We start from the raw sequence: 19,881 nt of genomic DNA on the forward strand, positions 1-19,881 counted from the left end.
GCAGCTTCCAAACGGTTCACTTTCTGCGATTTGGTTTAAAATCGCACTTTTTCTCTACGAAATCGCAATCTCAAACGCACCTTAAGTATAATTGCTTACTGGATTGTTTTGACAACTTTTGGAGCAAGATTTAGTTTGAAGTTATAGCTCTAGGAATATCCGATCGAGTTTTATTAAAAGATGGAGCTCTGAAGACATTGAATTTCGATGTCCTAGAGGCTTTTATGACATTTCTTGTAATGTCTTTTTCTTTTCTTTGTCAATCACATTAATTCTGAAATCACTGGCATAAAATACAAGATAAAGCGAAATATCATGATGAATATCTTAAAGAACCAGTATAGTAGGCTGCACTTCCAAGTACGTGTTAACCACACCAGTAAACAAAACTATTGTCCCATTACATTCATCCAGCAATATACACGTACAACTGAAGAAGAACTATATTCACAAAATGCACACACAGAAAGGACACTAGAAAAGAAAATAATGAGAAAATGGAAAACCAAAAATGGATTCGGAAGACTATGAAACGCCTTGGAAGGACAGTCTGTCTCGAAGAGTATCGAAAATTGATGAAGCTGCTGCATTTTGTGCGAAGGTCAATTTCAATCTACCAAGCAATTCACCATCTTTTGCCTGAGAAGCAGCATCAGCAGCTTCCTTGGCCATGCCAATCCGGGCATAAGACTGCTCAAAATTAAGGAATGGTTTTAAGATGCTGTATGTATTAAAGGTATACAATTCAATGATATTAATAATTAGCACCCTTAATGCATGCAGACACAGAGAAGAGTGAGCGATAATCACTTTGGCACAGGTGATCTCAAAAACATCAGTGAACTCTTGATTGATGCTTACAAGCACAACATTCAAAGAGGGAGAAATCTATTTGGTCATATGAAATATGGCTGGCAGAGAAAACAAAATAAATGAAAATGAGGGGAATCTTAAACTGCCATCCAACTAATAAGACTCTGAAGTTTCTTTATGCACCAGTCTTTACTGGGAGCATGTAGTATGGAATCAGGGCAAGCAGCAGGATCTGAAGTGCATAGAATATCTTAGACTAAATATGTTGAACAGGTTTAATTACCTCAGCTCTTTCTCGAGGATCGGCGATCTTTGGGATATATTTTAGAGCTTCCCCTTTTTCTTCTGCCTCGATGCATGCCTCCACAAATGGCCTGTAACCTATTTGAAGTGAAATGAAATATAGGTAATCAACTTATGAAGTTTGTCATAAACGAACAGGGATAAAATGTCTCACACTAAATTTTTGACGCATTTAAATGGCAAAAGCAAATATCCCCTGGAAAATCGTTAGGGCAAATTTTGGTATATAAAATATTATTTGGCATTCCCTTTCCACAATATAGCTTCAGGGCAATTGAAAAGGGATTTAAAGAATCGTACAAGATATATTTCTCACTATTAGAGGTTGAAAAAGTAGTATGCATATTGAGTAACTGGTATTATCTGGCGTTGATAACAATCTGGATCCATTAGAATTTATACAAAAACCAATATGTGGATATTTTAGGTCCTATACCATTAAAATTTACTCAAGGAGGCAGTACTTGATAAGGGTTAACACCTAAACTAAAATACCTCCACCTAATGCATATTATATAAGAAATCTATAATTTATGCATTGGATTCTATATAATGGCAGCAAGATTACAAATGTATTTTCTTCCTTACCTTACTTTCTGAAATTAAACTAGAGTTGGAAACCTTACCAATTGGTGGTCTCTTTTCCTTCGAAAACTTTTCCAGGGCATCCCAATCTCTGATTGTAGCCAAAGCAAAAATCTTAAGCCAATACCATCTCTTCTCAGATACCTAAGACAAGTTAACAACAATAATCAAAAACTCAAAATGCATCTAATAGAACAAATAGGCGGTCCATGAACAATTATAAAAGCTGCAATTCTTAAACCTCGCCTCACCCAATGGATATGTTTTGGCACTTCTATTTTTGTTTTTTCTACAAAAATCATGGAATGAGGGATTAACTCCTTTTTTACCCAGGGAGGCATTAGAGGAACTACAGACCTTGAATTCTGTTCTCACTTTCACTGCTGCTCGATGATTTCCCAATACAATACATGTGCGGATTGTATCACTGATGCTTGAATCAACAAAAATGGCCTGCTTTGTAGTCACCTCCAACTCATGTTGCATTCTGTAGCAATAGAAAGTAATCAGAACTGAGAATAATTTCATTGTGATATACCTTCTACATCTTGTATTAATAGTTATTTCATACATCAAGTAGAGATGTGAATACCCAAGTCTAAACCTGAATCATGATTACTTGCATACGTTTCGTTATAATTTAACACTGTAAAACCATTATAACAGTGTCTTGAAGCCTGATACAACAAGGTGCACTTTCACTGGCATCATTATTTTATAGATCTGGTCGTGAAAATAACCTAAATTCTCATTCCTTACCTTAACAATTTTGCATGCTCTTCAGCAGCCTTTGACTCAAAGGTATGTTCCTTTGTTTCTGAGAAAAGATTTTGGGCCTTCTCAATAAGTTTTATGCGTGGACCATGGAGTGGAGATCCTTTGCTTGCCATGGGATTCTTTCCTAGTTCCCATGATTCTTTCCATAAAAGAAAAGCCACCTCCTACAAATCCAGAAAAAATAACAGAAAATTTATTAGGTATCCAGTCAAACACAATAAAACAAAGAAATTAATGGAAGGCTGGAAGCACAAAGGAAACATCGATCCTAACTAAATATTAAAGTATGGCAATTGATTAGATACATTACACTTATATCTCAATCTACATTTTATTTGATGAGCAATGAAAATTTTTGTTGAAGAAAATGAAATTAAATCAGGAAAACAGGGGTGTGTGTGACAATGGAGGCTACCTAGAGCATTCACCACTCCTTTTTTTTAATTCCTGATTGGTACATTTGTCCCATCATACCTATTAGTATTTTTTTAAAAGATTTTAAGATTTTATAATTGGAAGATTAACGACACCCAAACCATTTCTAACACCAAACACCCTCTACTGTTAATCAGACAACATAACATACGGTAATTTTTTTTTTTTTTGATAAGTACATAACATTCGATAATAACCTATGGATCTCTACAGGACCCTTTCAAACACAAATATGCTCTCTGCAGGACCTTTAAAAATACATGTGTGCGTGTGTGTAAATTGTATTATGTATATAAATCAAATAGCAATCACCGATCTCGAAGAATTTAAACATACTTGGAGTTGTCCAGTTGAAAGGAAGAAATCCTTTAGGAATTCATGCTTATGACACCTGAAACAGTAAACACAGTGAGCAATCATCCACAACACAGACAACCGCACACACAAAACTAGATCCTTGAAAGCAAAAAGTTCCTTTCAATCACAGTAAAAAGCACAACCTATCCATAAAAGCAGACACAGATGCAACCCAAGTGCCTCACTCTGCATCAGGAGAGTTCCCTCTCCCCATGCACACACATATGCTTAAAGGCACATCCACACATGCTTTTAGCAATGTGCAAGCTTTGTTAGGCCCCTTCCAAGAGAGGGATATTTGAAGTCAGATCGTTCCATAATGTCCAACTTCCCCATTATAGTACTCCTTTCCCCTTGGAAGAGTATTTGGCAGAATAAGGCTCCTTCGAGAGTGGCTTTCTTTGCTTGAATGTCCACTTTAGGGAAAATCCTCGCTATGGATAACTTAAGGAAGCGGCATATCATAGTGGCAGATTGGTCGTTACACCGTTGATCATCTATTGCTTCATTGTGAGACAGATGGTGCCATATGAAACTCTATTTTCGGTCTTTTTGGAATTGAGTGGGTCATGCCTCAACGAATGGTAGATCTCTTGGCATGTTGGAGAGCGCAATTTGGTAGGCATCATAGTATAGAAGTGTGGAAGATTATTTTGTCTTACTTAATGTGGTGTATTTGGAAAGAACGTAATGATCAAAGTTTTGAATATTGTGAGAGAACAATGGTGGAATTAAAAGCCTTCTTCTTCAAAACCCTTTACCACTATTTGGTTGCCTATAATTATTTTCAGATTTCTAGATTCATGATTTTCTTAATCTTTTAACTTTTTCTTGATAGGTGTCTCTTGTATACTTCTCGTGTATTTGAGTTGTGCTCCTTGGCGTTCTAATGAAATTCAATTACTTACATAAAATCTAACAAAATATAATTTCTTGCTAGTATTTTACAAGAATACCCTCAAATAAAGTAAGACTAATGTAACTAAATAGAATGGAGTCCTACAATCCCATTAACCTGGCCTTCCAAAAAAAATCATGGCAGGCTTTGTTTAAATTCTTGTAGCTATATGCCTTCACTTTTTCTTTTTTTTTTTGGGGGGGGGGGGGGGGGATTTCAAATTTTTCTCGTAAATAAAAAAGCCACTTAAAATTTCTGCATTTTTCATCTTCACTTTTTTCCCAAATATGTTTAACAATTCATTTTTTCTTTTCTTTTATAAGTGATCAAGATGTATATAAAAAGCATAAGGCCCCCAGGCACGCAGGAACTCAGGAAGTATACACGAGAAAGCACCTAGCTAAAAGGAGAAAAAAGAGCAAGTACTGCAAATTAAGCACAAAAGGGGATTCAAAAACCATTGTCCAAAGAAGAAGAATATAGAAGAAAAAAGATATAAGCACCTCCTTTCTCGCGGTCCTCAAAACTCTTATCATTTCTTTCCCTCCAAATAAACGATAAGAAGCAAGAAGGCACCATATTCCACACAACAGTACTTTTGAGTGCTACCAGCAATCCACCAACAAGCAACTCAACAACTCGTCTAGGCTTCCTAGAAATCATTTCTCTAAAACATGTGTTTTAAATCCTCGGGCTTTTCGATGGGGTCTAATGATAATGATATCATTCTTTTGTTGCGTCTCTTATTTGTGAATGACACGTTGATTTTTTGTGAGGCTAATCTTGATCTTCTCCATAATTTTTGCTGCATTTTCTTATGTTTTGAAGTTGTATCAGGGTTGAAAATTAACCTGGTCAGGGTGTCCTCTTTGCCTATGAAGTACTTGGACCTGTTGTTGCAAGGTTCCCTCTTTGCCGATTAAGTAATAAGATCGAATTACTTATCAAAAAAAAAAATTATCTTTCCCTTCATTCACAAGTATTTCCAAGTACTGGTTTCACTAAATCATATGCATTGCTGGATCTGTTTCTAAAGATACACGCTGCACTTGGGTTCTAGGCAATCTGAATGCCTCATGTGCCAAGAGCCTCTAATGACTATGATTTTTTCACTCATTTGCAAACTAGAGTACATAGAAAATACTACTTTGGAAGAATGGAAATATAAAACTAAATCAGACAACGGTGTATACCTACCGCGCATAAGTTATAAACAAATCCCGTGCTAGGGTTCGAGCTTGTATCGTTCCAAAAAACTCCAATGGTTGCCTCTACATCAATAGAAGAGCATACACATTACATCTAGTGATCTGATTGCAACTAAAAAATTTTGTTTGAGTTTGTGGAAGTATTACCTTTTGCCAGATATGAAACAAAACAAGATAAACAAGGTCAGTATCACCACTTTCAGTTGCCTTCGTCAAAGCTGTATCTTCCTCTCCTATACTTAAAAGAAGAGGGACCTGAAGTACAAGAATCATAATGAGTACATTATATAATTCAAAAAATGCTGGGATAATATGCCCCAGCATTTGTTTTTCTTGAGGGGGGAGGGGGCTGGTTCAAAACATAGCATACCTAATGAAATGTAAAAGAGAAAACGCTAAAGAAAAAAGGACCTTTCCCCAGGAAGGCTTTCCATTCAAAAAGTAATTCAAATGAAAGCACAAATACAAACCTGTTTTGAGGAACGTGGTTCATGTTCAACAAGCATAGCAGCTAATCTCCGGCGTCCATTCTTATCAGCATGAGCAGCAACTGCTGCATAGGATATTCCTTTGCACAATTTCAGCTGAAACTCAAAAGAGCATGATGTAAGATGTGCTTGCATGGAATGAAATGAGCAGAAATCACGTAGAGTTTTGAAGTAACCTAGACAACCTTATCCAGTAAGATTTCAAGGAGAGTGGCATCAGAGATTGCTGATGAAGCAGTTATCTTTGAACATGCCCAGTGCATTATCACCACCTCCTGTAATGAAGCAAATCAAGAAAAAATGATTTTACATGTACATGAACTTGTGCTTTCCAATTTCTGAATATAAAGTGGCAACTATTTTTTTTTTTTTTTTTTTGATAAGCATGCAAAGAAATTTATAAAAAGCGTAAAGGCACCCCTAAGCAAACATGAAGTATACAAAAATGACATCAAAACAGGAAAAAAGAGTATGATGATCTATCAATCTTAATGTGAAACTTTCAACAGTCAGGGAAGGGACCCAAAGAAGCATCAAGAACATGGACATATACCAATATATGCAAATTGCTCTCTGCAAATATATATTGTGGGGAGATTTGGCTCCGTTTGTTAAAGCTTTTGTCTTCTGTTTTTTATTTTATTTTCTCAAAACAAAAACATTAACAAACAACTCAAATACAACACTCTTAACAACACAAAAATAGTTTTCACCTTTATGTCATATCATAACACTTTTTTTTTTATACGTGCAAATTTTATAAATAACAGCATAAGGAACCCCTAGTACATACGAAGTATACGAGAAACAAACACCTCAACACCGACCCACCCCAAACAACATCCCACAAAACAAACCAAACACCTAAGCCCCTAAAGCTCTCAACCCACAAGCTTATCTTCCCGAATATGCTCCTCATCAAGGGCAGATAGGAAAGCCATAGTCTTATCCTCTTGCCCCTTGGACCCGAACCCTACCGTGGAGCATAACAGAGAACACTCCAAAGGAGAGAAAAGCTGGACACCACCCACAGACTCGACCACCAAAGGGGCATCAAGCAAAGTGTTAGAGAAGTGGGACGACGCAGAATCACCGTGATCTGCCAGGAAAGGAGAGGACGAGCTCGACTTGAGAAACCCCCACCTGAGAAAGCCCACATCATCATGCTCTCCTTGACCCACAACCAACTTTGGCTTCCTCATGTCCTTGCATTTGCGCTTATACTAAATCACAGTCTTAGGCGTGGAGTCTTCCAAAGATAATTGTGGAGGAACCCTACCTTCTGGCGAACCTACCTCAGGCAAAGATTGAGGAAGAGAAAACCCTGAACCAGCAGAACCAGCACCCAGAACCAACCCTGCTTCCTTCCTCTTCCACCACCCAGCATCAGCGTTTTCCAATGCCACAGCCTCCATAACATATTACCAAACAGAGCATTCTCATTTTCAGGCATTTGAATCAGAACATGAACAAGCAATCAGTAATCTCAATATTTTTCATTAACATTTTGGTCAGATTTTTTCTTGGTCTTCAAAACGGGCTTTCATAGTCCGAATTAGTAGAGAAGAATTGAAAGATGCTGAACCTTCAGTTTCAGCTTCTGCTGTTAATTTATTCGTATGGTGCCACCATGGAGAAATCACCACCTCCACATTTTAGGCAACATTCATGCAGGTACAATACAGTGGCTGTAGCTGCTTCTTCAAGGTTCCAGGGAATAAATGAAAGAGGTTCAGCTCAGGTGGTTTTTTTAATATCTTCAAGATCACTAATTCAAGTCACTTCTGTTTCCCAGACATTTGTCTCAACTACTTTCCTGATTTCAAAGTAGAACTTTATTCAAGTAAAGTCTACATCTTCAATTACACGTTCATCTTTTTATTAAATTCTTCATAACATTTTATTCTTAAGATTTATTTCAACTGGAGTAGATATGAAAAACATCAAAAGTTTCCCAAATTCACAATAAAAGCTTACTAATTACTGTTTAAATCAAAACTCCAATGTATATTTTCAATCAGCCTCTATTGTGGCCTTCTTAGAATTTATCCAAGTCATATTTACATGTAAAATATACTTTTTGTGATAGTGGTTCATCCAACCATGGCAAATATGCATCAATTTAGCCTAGTGTTAAAAGGTGATTCTTTAGGGAATTCTCTTGTATGCACCATGTGTACTTGAGCTTCTTCTCATATCAAAGAACAATTTATTGCTCATCAAAATTTTGAAGAGAAAAATCAATGGTTTAAAGGATGGATCTAAGGCTCCATTTATTTTGATGGAAATTATTTCCTCATTTTTCGGTATTTGGGATGGAGAAGATTATTTTTGTGTTAATGCAATTATCTTTATGAAAATTTAAGAAAACAGCTTACATTTTTTAAATGCGGAAAACTTTTTCCTAGGATGCCAGAGTGCTTCCCCCACAAAATGTAATTAATTTGTGCTCATGAACAAAAGTTCTAATTATTGGTTTTCAGACTATCCATGTGTTGTCCACAATCAATCATGTAATTAATGCATGCCTTTTCATTCTCTTTTTTTGCTTCTTGTTTTCAAAACAAGAACATTAATAAACGGTCCATAACACGAAATACACACAAAACACTTAAAACTACTTTCACATTTATGTCACATCAGAACATTTTTTCAAAAAAAAAACCCTCTAAAAAGCATTAACAAATGGAGCCAAAACTCCAACAAGTTTTTAAAGTGGGGATGATGGATAATATGCATGCTAGTAAGTTCAAGTACTCTTGAAATATTTATATCCTTCATAAAAAATGACTTGCCAGGGTAGAAACCAAGATTAGGATATCTTTTTAGGTCATTCAAATTCTACTTTCTTAACAAAAACATCAAGGAATCAATCTGCACCTGCCCACCTTCACCAACACTACCACGTTCCGTTGATGCCACCAACCTCCACCGGCACCACTACTGGCGCACCCTCAACCAGCACCATCACCCTCCACCACACTTCGCCAATGCCACTACGCTCCACTAGTGCCACATTCCTCCACCAGCACCACCACCTCCTGCCCTGTAACCCCCCACTGGCCATGATTTTCTTTTTATGTTTTCTTTTTTGAGGAATTGGGTGATTCACGGAGGTTTTGGGCTTTTAATTGGTGATTGTCTGTAAATGGTTTTCACACCCACCAAACTTCGACATCATTTTTTTTTTTTTTTGATAAGTAAATTTAGATTTATTGAAAGCATAAGGTGCCTCTTAGTACACCAGAAGTATACAAAAGGAAACACCTAACTAGGAATAAAAAAACGAACAAGGAAATCAGCAAAACTAATAGTCAGTGGGGACAAAAACGCCAGCGTCCAAAGATACAGTGTATGAAAAAACGAAGCTAAAATATCTTTCATGGAACTCTCCAAATCCTCGAAACATCTGAGATTTCTTTCTCCAAACACACCAAAAGATGCAAATAGGCACCATCTTCCAAATTGCAGCACTCTTTGGCCTTTCAGACTTCCACCAACAAGCAAACAAGTCAATAACTATTCTCGGCATAACCCAAGACATACCAAAACGATTAAAAATATTAGTCCACAAAAGCATAAGCCACATCACAGTGAAAAAGAAGATGGTTCACAAATTCCCCATTTCTCTTGCACAAGCAACATCTGTCCACAATGATGATATGCCACTTCCTGAGATTGTCCACAGTAAGGATCTTGCCGAGGGCAACCGACCATGCAAAAAAAGCTGCCCTCAAAGGAGCCTGACTCCGCCACACACTCTTCCAAGGGAAACCACTACTATTAGAGCAGGCTAAGGATCTAAAAAAGGACTTGACCTTGAACAAGCATTTATGAATGGCTTTTCCCAAAAATATTTTCCTTCAAAAAACATTTAACATCGAAACAAAGGAAGCCTAAAAGGTTCAACAATTTTATGAATTCATGTCTAAAGTTGGCACTTAAATGTTCAAATTATAACACTACTAAACATTTGCAATAAGCTCGTCTCTTATATCTACCCCTATATTACATCCTACACATCTTACTCTTTATCTCTCTCAAAGAGCATTTTCGCCCAATAGCAAGCAATGCTCCCCCAATAAATGTATTTTCCATTTTGAGTTCTTTGATCCAATACTCTTCAGATGGATCTTACTGAATTGATAATAATTTCATGCTTCAACTTGAAAAATCCAAAATTTCATGAGTTTCTTCTCTCTATTCTGGTGTCAGCAGAAGGTTTTTACTTTATAACATTTATGATGAATTCTACTAGCTGGATCAAGGCCTATTACCGTTCTTGTATCTGTACTTCAGAGTAAATCTCAAGAACAATGAAACAGTAAATAAGGAAATAAAAAGTCGCTAGCCCATAGAGTCAATCAAATAATCTAATAATAGAGCAATGACCCATCATATATGCAGATTTCAACATATAAATCATTCTACCAGACAAATTAAGGCCTGATAGGTAGATAGGACATGCATAGTTGGGGAAGCCCAATATAAAAATGCAAAGCTGTTATAATTACAAATCATAATTCCATATATTGACTTACTTGATTCATTCCAAGGTACTCGGCTATCCGAAGGGAAAGAAGGTGTTGGTGCGCATTAATCAAACGACCAATCAGCACAGATGGTGTAAGCAACTGTGGCAACAAACTTATTCAGTGTAATTTAAAGAAAATAGCAACCAAGTTCATATAGAAATTGTAAACTAAAATCAGTAAGCTCTGAAAACCTTATATTGCTGAATACTAAGCGGGATCCCAATCTCAGGGCTGCACACAGCATTTAAGACTCGCAAAGTTCTACACATCTCTTGAATACGATCACGTTGAAAATTGCTGCCAAAGCCAACTGGATATCATTACCGAGAACAAAAAATCAGAAAATATGTTTTCTTTTAAGAATTGGGATTTAAAAAACCATGCAATTAAAAGACCGAGTAGGAATTATTTCACATGAAGTTGCAAAAACATACAGGAAAAGGCTTACAAACCACAAACTCGCAAAAAGCCTTAGATCCCAAACACTTGGGGAAACTAGGGAAAATATGAAAAAATCTGTGTTCATCTCCAATGGATTTTGCTCACGGGAGAATCAGATTGGATTACTACCTCTTGTTTAATAAGATTGGTTTATTATTTATAAAATAAAAAATACTCTTTTCTTCGCAACCCTTCCAAAATTAGGACAAATGCCACAATTTGAGAGCCAAGAACTACAGAAAAAACTTTCTACTTCTTTTTTTTTTTTATATAAGTAAATTAGTCTTATTGAAAGCGTAAGGTGCTCCTAAGTACACTGGAAGTATACAAAAGGAAACACTTAACTAAGAATGGAAAAACGAACAAGAAAATCAGCAAAGCTGATCGACAATAGGGACAAAAAAGCCACTGTCCAAAGATACAATGTATGAAAAAACGAAGTTGAAATATTTTTTTTGATAAGTAATTGCAATTTTATTAAAAAAACAGCGTAAGGCGCTCCTAGTACACACGGAGTATACAAGAAGTAAAAGCCTTACCACCGACCCGAGACAAAGAAGCCCACAAAACAACCCAACCTTAAGGCCCCGAGAAACAAACCACAAAAAGCTCCAAGGCAAACAACCCTACATCACATGGGTCTTGCCTTTCCTACACCTAGAAGAAATTTTAGAGTCGCCATAATTAACGGAGCTTTGCAGATTCAGAAGTTCTTTCTTGCCCTTAGTCTTCTGACGCTTAATCATTTCTTCCGTAATAGCCTTGAACCTCTCATTATGCTCCTCAGACACATTCCACGCATAATCCTGGGACAACCTCTCCCAAAACCTAGCAACCTTCTTCCTAACATCTATCTCCCACTCTGACGTCAACTTCTCATCCATCTCAGCCGAAGAAAAGGAATCTGTATGGGTGGAAGACGTCTCCAGTGCTGGAAGAAGAGAAGAAGTCTCAGAAAGTCCAACTACAGAACCCGAAAACCCAGGGAATACCGAAGGAAGACTTGGCCCGGCTACAGAACCACCCCTGGAAGAAGATAGAGCCGGAGAAACCTCAGGAGCAAGCTCCTCTCTAGCCTTCCTCAAGCCCCCAGAGACACCATCGAAGCCCTCTAGTTCAACCCCGTTCATATCCATTCGTACAACACTAACACCCAAAGGTCCAGTCCCTGTATCGACTGTTTCTGGAACCACCTCCATCGTCTCCGGCAAAAGAGGACACCCAAGCAAACCCGACAACGACATACCCACACCCTCTAAGGTATCCAACGAAGCATCCTCCAAGCCACCAGAAGAAGGACGGACCAAAGGAATCCCAGAAGAAATCTCTAGCAACATCTCCGGCATGATTCTCGACGGACGGGATGCTAAAAGTTTCGGGAGGAATCGGGCTAACCGGAAACCCGAACATTTACGACCCATCCCAGTCCCGACAAAACGGTCCAAAATATTCCTTACAGCCCGACCCAGAGCCAAGTTAGACCTATTGCCCAGCTTTCTCCACGTGCGACGTTTTGAAAATTCGAATTTCAAATTCGAATGTGAGAGAAGCTTCTTACCCAGAGGACAGATAAGCCGGTCTTTGTCCAACAGTTCAAGCGGAGGTGATTCCAAAGAGAAGCAGTCCACCGCCGTTCTCAAATCGCTCTGCATGCCTCACCGAGGGGAGAAAATTCAGAACACATGGCTCCGTCGACGCAGCGCTCAACCTGGAACGACTACCCCCCACGAAAGGCACCGAACCTGACCTCAACACCTCCACAAAGGAGGGACCCTTCCAGCAAGGAAACATTCCCATCTTTGCCTCTTCTTCCTTCCCCTCATTATTGATTGACGCATACGGGGACCCAGCTCCGCAGTCCATTTTGGCAAAAAGGAAAACAGTGGTCTTTCTCAGCTCGTCTGAGAATTTGAGCCAACCCCACCCACCACGGCCTTCCGGGATCAAAATGAGCCCTTTCCGGCCACCCAACCCCAAATACTGCTACCTCAAGGAAACGGCCAGCATGGTTACCACCTCTCCGAGCAATCAAAATTTTCGACCCTTCCCTGAAGGATTTGATGAACTCTTGATCTTCCCGGAAACCCAATAGAATCTCCAACATCGATGCAAGCCACTCCGAGCACTGTGGACTGATGACGATTTCGCCGGAAAAACTTTTTCTCTTCTCCCCCACCCTTAGCCTTGACGCCCCATCCAGAACCAAGAAGACAAAAATATTCGACTCCACGAGAAAACTTTTCTCCATCTCAAGACACCCCCAAAACGCAGAACAGCCGACCCAGAGAACATTACATAGTCGCTGGCGAAAAGGAGCCCACAAAGAGAAACCACTGGTTGATGCCCCTACGCGCGATACAAAGGATACCCAAGAACCAGAAAGACGGAACTCACACCCCGACTTCACAAAGAAGAGAAGGAAGCGAAGAGAGAGGGTATCCTAGCTTGACGTGCTCTCACGCGCCGACGCTAGGTTAGGGATGTAGAGAGAGAGAGAGAGAGAGAGAGAGAGAGAGTTTTTTGCAACTCCGAATCCTCGAAACACGTAAGATTTTTTTCTTTCCAAACACACCAAAAAATGTATATTGGCACCATTTTCCAAATCACAACACTCATCGATCTTCCAGACTTCCACCAACAGGAAAATAAGTCGATAACTCTTCTAGGAATAACCCACGACATACCAAAACAAGTAAAAATGTTATTCCACAAAACGGAAGCCACATCACAGTGAATAAGAAGGTGGTCCACAAATTCCCTATCCCTCTTGCACAAGCAACATCTGTCCACAATGATGAAATGCCTCTTCTTGAGATGTCCACAGTAAGGATTTTGCCTAGGACTGCCGACCACGCAAAAAAAGCCGCCCTCGAAGTAGCCTGAGTCCAACACACACTCTTCCAAGGAAAGCGTCCACCTTCAGAGCAAGCCAAGGAGTTGAAGAAGGGCTTGACCTTGAAAAACTTTCTATTTCAATATAAGGCTAAAAGAAGAATTTGACCAAGGTTGTAGTTTTATTAGTAAACAGAAGCCCCAGAAGTCTGAGAGCTTACTTAGATACACACAGACAAAATCACATATTTTTCTTTTTATAAGTAAAGTATATTTTAAAAAAGCGCAAAGGGACGCAACCCAAAGTACACAGGATGTATACAGGAAACCCATAATCCATAGATAAAGAAAAACACAATTGAAAAGTGCTAGTCACATCTAAACTATTACTCCAAAAGGACTAGTAAAGCTATAACTGGAGTTCCTTACAATCACTTATAAAGCAGTCCTACCTATTAAGGAACCGATGTGAGACATAGCACTCATGATCACCTTTATAATCCTCCCATTCCATCTAGGACATTCCCCTTCCCAATGTAGAACTAAATTTTTGGGGTGTCACAATGTCTCCCGCTCAAATCCTTAACGTTGTCAAGGCCCATGTCATGTGGTGCCTCAGCTCCACATCATGTTACTAGGTTGCTTTGATACCATTTGTTAAAAAAAATACTAGCCACATTTACGCTATCATTTTAAAATGACTAATCAAGATATAATTGGAGTATCTTAGAATCACTTATAAAGCCTAATCTCACCTAATAAAGAACCAAAGTGGGAATTAATACCTATGATCACCTTATAATCCACTAGCTCAATATGAGCAATCCATCTTCCCAATGTAGGACTAACTTTTTGGAGTGTCACAAAAATTCACATAAAACCAATTGAGACAGAATTTTCTACAAAACATAGTTTTATATATGCCAACCTTCATCTACCTCCCTTTTTGGCTTCCTTTTGTACCCAATTTTTTGCACTCCAATTGTGCAGAAAAGTTGGTCCACCAAAATTGTTTGTTTCATTGTATATTGACCAAGATGCCAAATGGTAGCGAGAGAAGGATCTTATATTAAACTTGAACTTAAAGTTTGTAGTTAAGAATGGCTATAGGGAGGCCTGGGACAGGAGCGCCCAACCCAACTGTGACACAGTTAGAAATGGCATGCCTGAACCTTCCCCAAGCCTGATTTTAGTTTAGCTATATCCCAACCCCAGCCCAGACAAATATATCACAATCCAGCCTCATTTGAGTGCAGGTTTCCTAATAACATAAGCTGAAATGTATATATTTCGACAGTCAAATGCATAGAGATGAGAATGTTAGTCAATTGATGAGGCCAAATGCTAACATCCAATGATGATTTCCATTTATCATAACTTTTTTTATAATGTTTCTGCATCAGCAAGCCAAACACACCTGCAAAAGGCTTGCCCATAGCTTGCAGCTCTTAGTAGTGTCCTTTGACGTGAAACATCAAATTCATGGCCAGCAGCATCAACACATGCTTCAACAGCCTCTGGCAAGGAGGATCTTATCAATCTCAAATTTTCATCTGCCTGGCAAACAATAATTTTTATAAGAAACTCTAAAATATCATAAAAGGAAAAATTGATATGGCACTTAGTAAATTACATGAGATAACAGGTATGAAAGAAATATCAATAAGTAACCATTCTTAACACGTACAGAACAACAAGTGAAGAAGAAAATTTGGTCTAATTTGGTATGTTGAACAAACCTCACAAGTATAGCTACAAAAATTTCAGAAAAGTTCAATAGTTGATAAATTATGTCCAAAGCTCATTTTTCAGTATTGCAATATTTTCATTGCCTTTACCTTTGACAACATGAAAATAAAAGCAAAACAAGTCTGTGCTTTTCAATGAAGAAGCAAGTCCAATTTAAATGAAGTTAGCTATTTCTGTTTGCAGTATGAATAGAGAGAGAGAGAGGCCTACCTTGGCACTGCGCCTGTCAAAATGATCCAAAGCATCAAACAGTAAAGCTGCAGGCGATGTACTCCCAATCTTAAAGATGGATACAGTGGAATTAGGTACCAGTTGTAGAAATTCCATACTTGTGTTAGACAATATCCTCACTCCATCACACTCGGGGATAAGAACTATTGGTTCATCATACAGGTAGCGCACTGGTTCATCAGATGGACCGACCATCAGAAGCATATCATCCCAATAAAGTAGCACACTGTCTAATCCACACCAAGCTAGCTGCTCAGGAGGAAGAGCTGACTGTACTCATGAAAATTACATAAATTAAGATTTTTATACAAGCTACTCTAGTCGATAAAAAAGATTAACCAAAAAAAGGTAAAAGAGAAAAAGGAGAGAGAGAAAAAACAAAATGAACAATACACGTACTTGAGGGGCCAGGATGTCATATGAAGATAAAAATAAATAAATAAATTGGTCTATTTTAACCAACATTATTTCAAGCAAATTGTGTTTCTGGTAGTTGGGCAGTATTTATACAATCATTTCAATATTACTTTTGACCAAGGCAAGGATCTAACCATAGCATCCCTGTTATCGTAATTAACCTTAAATCTTGGGATAAGTAACTTCGCAATTAGGTCAAATGAACCATATAGCATTCCAACTATCTTAATGAATCGTCTTCTAAGAAACCCATATAGTTGCCAATCAACCATTTTAGCACATGAAATTGTTAAAACACACACAATTAACCTCCTAAATCGTTTTATTTTTTTTAAGTAATCGAATTTCATTAAAAACCAAAGGGCACACTGTTAGGAAATATACCCTATTTCCCAAGACCCGTGAGAAGCGAAAAAATAAAAAGAAAACGGAATGAAAGACTTTCAAGCAATCACACAAGAACGACAAGATTTACACGATTCACCACTGAGGGCTACGTCCACAGAGTTGCAACAGATTTCACCATGATGGAGAAAACAATACAAGAGACTTTTACAATCCAAAGATGTTGATTAAACTATTCAACTCTCAAACGCTCTATAGAAAACCTAGAAAAAGACCTTTTAGTGTTTCCACAATTTTCTCATACAAACAGTTTCTCAGAACAGGTCTTTAAATATAAAAAATAATACAAGAGACTTTTACAATCCAAAGACGTTGATTAAACTATTCAACTCTCAAACACTCTATAGAAAACCTAGAAAAGACATTTTAGTGTTTCCACAATTTTCTCATACAAACAGTTTCTCAGAACAGATCTTTAAATAGAAAATTGGAATATTCAGGCGGCTGTGTCCAAACGCCCTCCTGGCGTGTCCAGACACCCCTAGGGTTTCATAGCTTCATGCCCCGCATGTCCGAACACACCAACGCGCCGTCCGAACATACCCAGAAAAACGCACTATCTGGAACACCTGTCCGGACGGGCCTAGCTCCAAGCAAGTCTCTAGAGTTCCTATCCAGACAAGAAATCCTGCTGTCCGAACAATCTCCACAACCCAACAAGCACCTAAGTACACGAACGTATACAAGAGAAACACCTAACTAGAAAAAGAAAAAAGATCAAAAAATACATGAAAACTATAAATATGAAAACAAGCATAGGCAGCTATTTAATGTAAAAGGGTATTGAAGAAGAATGCCTTTTAACTTTGTCATCGTCCTCTCATTATCTTTAAAGCTTCGGTCATTTCTTTTTCTCCAATACACCATATCAAGCATAGCAAAAAGCTAACAAGTCAAAAGTCCTTGATGTCAACAATCCCTGATTTCTTCGGAATAAGAGCAACAAATGTAGCATTAAGACTTATTTCAAACTTGCCTCTGGCGTGAAAATCATGGAAGACATTCATAATATCTTCTTTAAGAACATCCCAACAAGCTTAGAATGTCAAATTAAACTATCAGAGCCCATAGCCTTGTCCCTATTTAGAGTTTTCACCACCTCATAACCTCACCTTCTTCAAAAGCTCTCTCCAACCAGATAGCCTTGACCTTGCCAATTGATTCAAAAGAAAGGCCATCTAAATTAGGCTACCAACTGAATAGTTCAGTAAACAAACTATTATAGAACTGCGCAATGTGTTTTATGATCTCAATATGATCTGAAGAGATTGTACCATTAATCAACAAAGATTCAATAGAATTATTTCTTCTATTCAAGTTGGCCACTCAATGTAAGAACTTTGCGCTCTTGTCACCCTCTCTTAACCACAATGACCTCAATTTTTGCATCCAATTCACCTCCTCCAAAAGGGTTGTCCTCTCCAAATCACTAATAGCTTAATTCTTCCTCATTTTCTCCCCATCACATAAAGTTCTCTCTCCTTCCAAACCCTCAAGAACTCATAAATCATAAATCCTTAACATTGTAAACCTCAAAATGGTTTGTCTAACTAGCTCAAATGAAACATATACCGTTCTTTTTAGCTCAAATGAAACACATTTACTGCATTTTGAGATCTCTACTTTTCCAAACCGCATGTTTTGAAACTACTAAAATCAAGGAGACCAATTAGCTCAAATGAAACGCATACCTTCCCTATTATTTAAAGTAATCACTCTAAATTTCTCTCTCCCGACACCGCCACCCCATATAGCACGCAATTGTAAATTGAGCAATTTAATCACAAACACCAACAACAATGCATCATGTATGTACATACACATATCAACAAAGTGAACACCATCACAAACTAACTAACCTCGCATTGGTATTCAAAAATCTTCTCAAACCTCGTAGAGTAGACTGCCATTCGGCCATCGTGTGTGAACGACGCAACAAACCTCCCATTCCCCGAGACCACCATCTTTTGAAGCGGTCCGTCACCGGGTGGCAACTGCAAAGGCTGGACCTCGTCCTCCTCCACCATCACCACCGCATCCCCGATAGACAAGAGCACCTCCACGTTCCCAGACATTGTGTACTGTGGCTCAATCACCGCCACGCAATGCGGCAGCTCCTCCGTCTCCGTAGGCACCGGCGCCGGGTCCGCCAACCTCACTGGCACTGGGTTCTTGAAATCGGAAATGGAAAAGACCTTACAGGTTTCGGTGAAACAGACGACGCCGTTTCCCCAGAAGACGCACTCGACCACGTTCTCGTCGAAGTGCTCGCGGCCTAGGATGGAGAGGTTGGGCTCGAGGGGCTCGGCGTGGACGGTGTAACGGTAAACGGTGCCGTCCTGGACGATGCAGACGAGGGTTTGGTCGTCCGTCCAGGAGAGGCCGATGAGGCGGCCGCCAGGGTTCTTCCAGACGGTGTCGGAGAGGAGGAGGCCGGCGGAGTTGAAGATGCGGAGCTTGCGGAGGGCGGACTCGGCGTAGAGCTGGACGATCTTGGAGTCGTCGCGGATGAGGGCGATGGGACCGCCGAAGGGGGCGCAGGCGACCTTGTTGCGGCTCAGGTCGATGTGCTTCCACCGCATCGGTTGGTAGAGCTCGGGCTTGCGGTAGTACCGGTCGCCCAGGAGCTGCCACTCCGCGGCCACCGACACGTTCGCCATTTCTGGATTGGAATTATCTGATCGGAGAGCTTAGGTTCATGGATCGGGTTTCTCGGTAATCCTGCTTTCTTCTCTTCTCAACTGCCTGAGGAGGTATTTCAGGCCGTTATGAATACATGATTTAGTCGAGTTTTCAATTATTGTAACTTGGATCTCAGAAAATCAGGTTATTTCCGTTTCCTTCCGCTTCTTTTTTGCGGTATCTATCCGTTAAGTTTTTCAATTTTACTTCAATTTCTCGGTAAAACATTTTCTGTAAAACAAAATAGGTATTTGTTTACGGGGAAAATGTATGCTAAATATTTGAGTGAATGTGTGATTTGAATTTATTCATTCACTTTTTAAATTTTAATTTTTTATGCATGAGCTTTTGTAAATTTGAAATAGGTCATTCTGTCAATTTCTATTCAAGTTTTCTATTTACCGTTAGTGTTACATTAACTTTTTCCCAAATCACTTCAAAATAACTTCTTCTTTATTTTCCGTTATAAATTAAAATGGTTAAATATATATTAGCCAATTCAACTAATAGCCATTGTTATAAAAGTCTCACAAATTGACAGGTGTGACATTTAAACCCATCAAATTATCAATTTGTTGCATTTAAAGCACTATGTTAAAGGTTACTGTCTATTTAGATAGAGAATTGGTCACGTTACCACTCTCCTACCCGCCTTCCTATGATACCCAACATTTTCTTTAAAAAAAAAAATTAAAAAAAAAATTGAAATACTAAAGATCGCCTAA

At 38.7% G+C, this 19,881-nt stretch overlaps 1 protein-coding gene across 1 annotated transcript; it reads right to left on the bottom strand.

The window, feature by feature from the left end:
* Positions 1–301: 301 nt before the first annotated feature.
* Positions 302–19,319, bottom strand: LOC133877565 (protein VACUOLELESS1). Its single transcript, XM_062315919.1, has 15 exons — positions 18,334–19,319; positions 15,632–15,922; positions 15,090–15,229; positions 10,591–10,696; positions 10,406–10,498; positions 6,050–6,139; positions 5,847–5,960; positions 5,524–5,631; positions 5,366–5,439; positions 3,250–3,304; positions 2,461–2,642; positions 2,059–2,188; positions 1,743–1,845; positions 1,097–1,194; positions 302–690 (listed from the first exon to the last, which is right to left on the bottom strand). The coding sequence occupies exons 1-15, from the start codon at positions 19,132–19,134 to the stop codon at positions 526–528; spliced, it is 2,550 nt and encodes an 849-aa protein (XP_062171903.1). The 5' UTR covers positions 19,135–19,319; the 3' UTR covers positions 302–525.
* Positions 19,320–19,881: the final 562 nt, after the last annotated feature.

Source organism: Alnus glutinosa, chromosome 9, assembly GCF_958979055.1.
Source record: "Alnus glutinosa chromosome 9, dhAlnGlut1.1, whole genome shotgun sequence".
NCBI lineage: Eukaryota > Viridiplantae > Streptophyta > Magnoliopsida > Fagales > Betulaceae > Alnus > Alnus glutinosa.

Bases quoted from the DNA above. Each gene is read 5' to 3' on its own strand.
- LOC133877565 (XM_062315919.1), bottom strand. From the start codon at position 19,134: ATGGCGAACGTGTCGGTGGCCGCGGAGTGGCAGCTCCTGGGCGACCGG. The intron at 3,305-5,365 runs GTAGGTATACAC...TTACTGTTTCAG, and splicing joins TTGTTTATAACTTATGCGCG to GTGTCATAAGCATGAATTCC. The intron at 2,189-2,460 runs GTAAGGAATGAG...CTATTGCTACAG, and splicing joins GAGCATGCAAAATTGTTAAG to AATGCAACATGAGTTGGAGG.